At 43.3% G+C, this 7,487-nt stretch overlaps 1 protein-coding gene across 1 annotated transcript in view; it reads left to right on the top strand.

The window, feature by feature from the left end:
• Window positions 1-4,634: 4,634 nt before the first annotated feature.
• Window positions 4,635-7,487, top strand: part of PLCXD3 (phosphatidylinositol specific phospholipase C X domain containing 3) — a gene marked incomplete at its 5' end in the record, with an annotated part of 83,192 nt that continues 80,339 nt past the window's right edge. Inside the window, one exon of the mRNA XM_082497539.1 lies at window positions 4,635-4,737. Within this exon, the coding sequence (XP_082353665.1) occupies window positions 4,635-4,737 (103 nt within the window). The remainder of the gene's footprint in view (window positions 4,738-7,487) is intronic.

Here is a 7,487-nt window from a genome sequence, read left to right as displayed (position 1 = left end):
TATCATTTGTCTCTTAGCCTCTTTATTTCAAGTTTCCAAAATGTGGTTAACTCCAACAAACTGTCTTGCCATACACTTTAATTATTTTATTCTGTTGTAGTAATAGATGTAGTATGCATTTTGGATGTGATTTCTATTTGCATTAAGACATATACTCCCTTGGGTCCTCTGCATATTACTGTAATGCCTCTCCTTTGGTTATAAAGTATGCAAGTAAAATCATACGTTGGATCTTTATGTTAACCCATCATGTTCACAGTCTCTGTAGTTCACAAAAATAAAGAGTGGGGATAACATTAACATCCTGACATTTGTCAGCTGCCCGGAACAAATGTGGCTCTTTCTCAGATTCAACATTAGCACCAGCAAGGATGCTCAGATTTTCTTAGTAAAGAATAAGAAACCAGAGTGCAGAATAAACCACATTTTCTTTTGCTTGAAAAGCAGAAACAGACATATTCTGTCCCATACAATGGCGAAAAGACTATTTACCCTGTTTCTACAATGCTTTTTTCTCTGTCTACTTAGAAATTTTGTAATCTGTTTTGACAGGACGAATACTGCTAAACAGAGATTGCTTAATGAATACAAGGTGTGATTGTCAAAATACTCAGATGACATATGAAATGACAACAAAAATACTTGTCACCTCTTCTATTCACCTATACGGTCACTTAAAAATGAACTTTTCTCATTCAATCAGTCTACTTGCTTTGACTCTTTAGGGTTTTATGTGCTTGTCTTACAGATAAATATGACTTTTTACACCTGTTAGCCATGAGGAGTAATGAAGTTGAGACTAAAGCAGATCCACTGCATTCTCAGGTAACAAGAAGATAATTAGGAACTCAGCTGCAAACAACTGGAAGGGCTTTGCTGCCCAGATATGACTGATGGTGTCATTTAAAGCCATGAGAGCTGCAGCATGGGATAGCAGCCAGGATTTGTTCTGAAAAACTTCTATTAATAGAAATGGGCAGTAAGAAGAAGAGACCAAACCTCAGAAGCAGAATCCACTGAAAAACTTCAAATATTTAAACAATAGTAATTCTTCTGTTCAAAGCCTCATTTTGAATTCATTAACAAGAGATTTAGAGTAGCCTCTAAATAAATCAGATATAATAGGAAAAATAAGAACAGACAACACCCCATTAAGCCATTTTTTCTTCTACCTTTCACAGTGCAATGTACTTTATGTAATTTAGAGAAAAAGATACTGTTACTCTTTCGTTATTCACATGACTAAAATAGATGCCAAGGACATATGAAAAGGCAAAGTATCTGACTGTTAAAATGACAAAGTATAACAGTGAATGTTTACCATTAAAATGCTAATTTTAAGAGAACAAAAACAATGGAAAACCTTTTTAAACAATGAAATTAATTTTGAGTGCTGAAGCGACATTCCTACTGGCTAAATTACTCTGTTTTTCTTTTCCATAGTAGCAGAGATGTCACTATTCATCCATGCTGTTATAGCTGCAGAACACAATACATGATGAACAGATAGTATGATTTCAATTTTCCTTCTCTTCATGGCATCTTCAGTGAACTCAGCATAGCTGTGAATAAAAGAGCAAAGATGGTATTTTTCAGTATCTTGGCACCGCCTTTCATTTTTGTTGTACCTGATCTCTCTTAAGCTTTTAAAGTATTTGACTCCTGGAATCCACTTTCTTTGACAGTTCAGTCTTGTTAATGTGTAGGGATTTCAGTAATTGGACCAACAATTTGATGTTTTATCTTTTTACCCTTTTTAAATAGGAACAAAAATTTGTATGCATGCTGTGATTTTGATTTACAGACTGTCGTTGTTTATAAATCAGTTAAAATTAGTGAAATGGCAGGTTCAAGCTAAACCACAGCTGCCCTTCAATCAAGATAAGCAAAGACTTTGCTCTGTTTTTTATGAAACTCTTCCCAGGCAGATACATAGACAAATGCTGAAGTTTCAAACCACTGAAAAGCTCCAAAAAGCTACATTTTTATTTTAAGACAAGGCTTCCGCATAGATGTTCCTCAGGTTCCTGTAGAAATGTTTCCTACTTTGTCCCATAAAAGCTTCCTCTCCTATCCCATTTCCCTCGAAATTATTTAAGCCTGCTTTCCAACAAACTCCTAGACACCCAGTGACAGATTATGTCTCCTACTTTAGCAGTTACAGTGCATTAGAAACAGAGGCAAACCTCTTCAAGCATGATTAGTATGAGACATGTTAGAGGGGACTGGTTTTTACAAAGCAGAGTATCCATGGTTTGAAAATCCAGACTATGAAGAGTCTTACTTTGGCCATTAAAAAACCCAAGAGGATACAAAAGCTCTAATTACCTGTGGAAGCAGAGACCAACAAGTTTCTAGTCAGCGCACAGAGGGATGTTTACAATTCTCCAGTAAAGTAGAAAGCATTACTGAGAGACCTAGAATGCTATCAGATACTTTAGGTATTACTACGCGTAATAATACATTTTAAAATGACAGGGTTTTGCAGGTATTTGTTTTATTTTGCTCTGAGCTACACCCAAAGCTTTAGAGACTGGAAGAGATCAACAACAGTATTAACAACATGTTTAGCCTTTCAAAAAGCTGTATACTTTGGTAGTGGAATAGATAGAAATTCAGCAGCAGTTTTGCTGATAACCAGTGCAATCCATTAATAACTTTGCCACTTAAACTTATTTGATCCAATCACATTGATAAAAACATTCATTACTCCTTACTTGAATGCTCTTTAGAAGAAGTTTTTTACTGTAATTTCTTCCTGTCCTTTGAAGACGATGTAAAGTAACATCTTCCAACTTTAGGTCATTAGTGGGTTTTATGTCTTTGTATCCAAAATGTGGATTAATCTTTTTTTTTTTTTTTTTTTTTTTTATGTTTACTACTACCAGTGATTTTGGAAAGGGCAGATTAGCATCCTAATAGGTAGGAAGTAATAATGCAAAAATAAACCTGTCTCAGTGTCTCTTTGCTTACTCCTCCCCCTTTTTCATGTACTACTCAATTCAGATTCAACATCTCCCCCGTGATCAACCATCTGTCCACATTTCCCCATTCAAATCCCACTTTGAGAGCTATTTCTATTGCAAATAATGAGTCAGCAAAATTTCTTTTATTTAAATACCTCAGGAATACTCACTCATTTTCCAAGAAATCGCTCCTTTATTTTGTGGCTGAAGGAAGAGCTTTTCTTCGTACTTGCTCTGCAAACTTGGGCAGAAAGAGAAAAGAGGCTTATTATTAGTTGCTCCCTGCATTTCAATTTCCAAAGCCAGCTGTTACAGAAGATGTTGAGTGAGAACACAAGCTACAGGACCACAGCTGACCCTCCTAGGAATTCTAGGTGAACTGATAATTGATTCTGGTCTCTCCAGGCACTGTTTTTGACAGATCTACCAGGTGAACTTCCACACGCGTATCAACAACTATGATAAAAAATGAACAGTCACACTGAAGTAAAAAGATCAGGTTTTATCTAACAGTTCAAGATGGCTCATAGAATGGTTTAGGTTGGAAGGGACCTTAAAGGTCACCTAGTTCCAACCCCACTGCCATGGGCAGGGACACCTCCCGCTAGACCAGGTTGCTCAAAGCCCCATCCAGCCTGGCCTTGAACACCTCCAGGGATGGGGCATCCACAGCTTCTCTGGGCAGCCTGTTCCATTACCTCACCACCCTCACAGTAAAGAATCTCTTCCTTATATCTAATCCAAATCTACCTTCTTTCAGTGTAAAGCATTCATTGATCTGCAGGCAGTAACACAAATGCTTTGTTAATGCCAACTTTTAAGATGTTTCTCCAAAGACAGTTCAGTTGGGAATGAGAACGGAAGATACTACTTTGGATCATCCTCAGAGGGCAATAAAAAATTTTTGCTGAAAAAAAATTTACAGATCTCCAAGGAGTGTTGAACTAAGGAGTAGTGTTTTTTAAGGTGCGTAACCCATAGCAGAAGGCCAAGTCGGTACCAGCGGCACACCAGGCCTGCCACAGGCGTCGGCGGAGAGACCCGCCCGGGTCCCAGCCGGGACGGCGTTCAGCCCTGGTTGTCCCCAAGCCTCAGGGCCGGGCAGCGGGACGGGCGCCAGCCGGTGTCCCTGGGCGCCATCCCCGCACCAGACGCCTCCTCTGCTGTGGCTGCCGTGGCCGTGCTCTCGGCTGGGCTCTGCTGGGGCTGTTCTCTGGCGACGGGGCAGAGCCGGCCGGCCGGAGAGGTGCCTCTTGGCGGCTGCCAGGGGCCGGCGTCGATGTGGCTCCCGCCCGGGGCCTGGGCCGTCACCCTCCCTCCTCCCTCCAGCCCCGCCGTGTTACAGAGCACCCCGGGCCGCGCCGCCGGTGATGCCGTCCGGCCCCGCCACCACACGCCGCGGAGCGGGGGAGGAGGGGGGGGGGGAGAGGGAGGGAGGGGAACAGAGCGGCGCCGGCGGGGAGCCGGGCGGCGGCACCAGCCCCAAGGGGCAATCTCACAGGACCCGGCGCCGCTCCGCGCCGCTGGGGGGGCGGCCGGGGGCAGCGCCCGGGGCCGGCGGGACGAGGGGAGGCGGGGCGGGGCGGGGCCGGGCTGGGGCCGGGCGGGCTGAGGAGAGCGACGGCGGCGGCGGCGGGAGAGCAGCAGGGCGGCGGCGGCGGCGGCGGCATGGCTTCGTCGCAGGGGAAGAACGAGCTGCGGTTCGCCGACTGGATGGCAGCTCTGCCCGGCAGCATCCACCGCACCCCGCTCACCAACCTGGCCATCCCGGGTAGGTGCTGCCGCGCGTCTCCCCTCCCCGCGGGCTGGGGTGCGACGGGGAGAGGAGCGCGGAGCGTTATAGCGCCTTTCGCGGCTTCACGCCGCTGAGGAGGAGGAAGAGGCAGAAGAGGAGGCGGCAGCGACCCCCGGGCTGCGGTACTGTGGCTCTCCTCTTGAGGGACCGCCTCGAACGGGAGCGGGCCGGGCCGGGCCGGGGGCCGGAGGGTGCCCGCAGGAGGCGGCTTTCGCCGCCCCGAACTGTGAGGAACTTGGGAGGCGGCGGCCGGCGGGGCGCGCGCGCCGGTTCCCTGTTTTGGGTGGAACAAGTAGCGCGTTCCGACCCAAAGAGACCCCGGTTTGCCTGTTTGCCCCTAAACTTGTGCGCCGAGGCCCGGCCGGAGCCCGGGCAGCCGGGGCGGGCTGCGGCGCTGCGCGGACTGCCGTCGTGCCGCCTTCGGAAAGCGTTCCGTCCCCACACTCGTTTAAGTACGACGGGAAATGACAGGTCGTGGCGCTCTGACTACGAACCCTTTTCTTTCCTGCGCTCTCTGCATAATTTTTTTTTTTTTTTTTTTTTTTTTTGGTTAAGGTATTAACTATGACTGTAGACTTAGGCAAAATACATGTCAGAATCCAAAACGTTAACTGATTTGGATGGTTTCAGGTTTGAGGGAGCACCTCGTTCTGCGAGACCTCTTTACCAGCATCCCACCTTCTCTGAGGTGTCTAAGGGGAATGAGGTGTCAGAGACGCTGAAGCTGTAATGTCTCTTAAGCTCCTTATGGGAAACGTTCACTTCTTCCAAGTTTTCTGTAGCAGCTGCTCGTGTTACAACATTTTTTATAACACTAGTCAGGTTTGGTTTTTTTTTAGGCAATGTAATTGCGGCAGCTATTTGCTAGGATATGTTTTCTATAGTTTTGTTTAAACGCAGGTGTGCCCTTTGTCAGTTTCTTACAGCTTACACAAGCTACATCTATTTTACTTGCTACACTGTTTTTTGCTAGTGGTTGAATACATGCTGTGTAAAATTGTGTCTCTTGGAGGCGTGGGGAATCCAGCCTGTGTGACTGTTATGTCAAATTACGTTGGAGCTGTAAAAGCTTTTGGTGTTAATAACTTTTGGTTATGTTCTTGCAGAATATTGGCTATGATGAGAAATGAGTCTGTCTGCCATTCAGTGCACCTTTTCAAGCGAAATGTATTGTTTTAGAGACTTTTTCTTGGTTTTGGGGAGATCATGATGAAACTTACTTGCTTCTAGATGCAAGAAATTGCCTTTGGTATGCATAACCTTTGTCTGGCTTCTGTGACTGAAGCATCACGAGGCTGTTATAGGTACATCTGTCTCGCCAAGATCTCTCAGTTACTTTCTCCTCACAGCCTCTTTGTAAAATATAGGACAGTTTTTCACAGTGGACGTTTTTCAGAGCTTTGGCAGTAATAATACAGGCTTTTACACTCTGTTAACATGTTTAAATAAAAAAAAAAAACAAAAAAACAAAAAAACAAAAAAAAAAAACAACAACCAAAACCCAGAACAAAACCCAAGAAACAAAAACCAAACCAAAAACCAACTGTGGGGCTGTAAGTGCCAGTTAATCCCAGTACAGCATTTAGTGGGGAAGTTCTGCAGCCTGTAAGTGCGGAGATTGACCCCTTGCATTGGCAGAAGGGTTTTGTTCATGTAACAGCCATGCAAACAGTCTTGCTTTTTGTGAAATTAGCAGAAAAACTTCTATGACTTGAATGGCATAGTGTTAAGACCTTTGAAATTTGCCCTTCTGTTATTGTAAATTGACACAAACATCACTTACCTACTTATCTCACTTTTAAAATGTCAGCTTTGGCAAACAGAGCCCTTATGGGGAGGGGGACAATATATGAATACTGAATATTTCATATGACTTGGTCAATCAGGGAGCCTGGCACACTGGCTGTAAGTATCAGTGCAGTTTATATATAATCTTCTAACAGTAGATTTGTTATTATATTCAACATACAATGTGGAAATATACAATATCAGTACAAAGGCAAACATGGGATTGATTCCATCCTTTAAGAAGAAATAACCTTTCAGACATTCATAATATTTATTTGGAAGTTTTATCCCATATGACCACAGCTGGATATTAATGCTGTACACATATAACTATTAACATATAACTGCTATTCAAGTAGTTATTGCAAGGCATGTGTAGGATCCAAAACCTCATATGTCAAATCTTCATAGTTTTAACTTGTGAATTTTCAACTGTTTTGGAAACTAACATTTAATTACTAATATATTCAGAGAAGTACTGCTATATCTTGTAAACAGCATTTTGTTGACATTGCACTTTTTTTTTTTCCTTACTGAAAGAAGTTAATGGTACATTTTTATTTTTTCCAGCAGGATGTAAACTTCCCTTGCGCAGTAGGAATACTGATTTTGACCTTAATTCATCAGCATAGAATTCGGTTCCGGAGCCAGACTAACAGTCCAATGCTAATGTTGAAGAAAACAAACTATTAGCTTGAAAATGCTAGAATGAATTTTCCAAATGAATGTGTCATCACTTATCCAATACAGAGGATGTTCACTACATTAGGGGAAAAGTGTTGTTGTTTTATTAGAAATCATCACTACATTTCTCATTGTTTAAAAGGAGTGCTTGGAACTGAGATGATACACTGTGTTGTTTTTGCACAGACATGCATGTCATATTTTGACTATTGCAAAGAGATGCGCAAAACTCATGGTATTCTGTCATGATTGTA

Source organism: Vanellus vanellus, assembly GCF_965231255.1.
Source record: "Vanellus vanellus genome assembly, chromosome: Z".
Lineage (NCBI taxonomy): Eukaryota > Metazoa > Chordata > Aves > Charadriiformes > Charadriidae > Vanellus > Vanellus vanellus.
The sequence above is the reverse complement of the archived record's forward strand: the minus strand, read 5'-3'. Positions and strand labels throughout refer to the sequence as shown.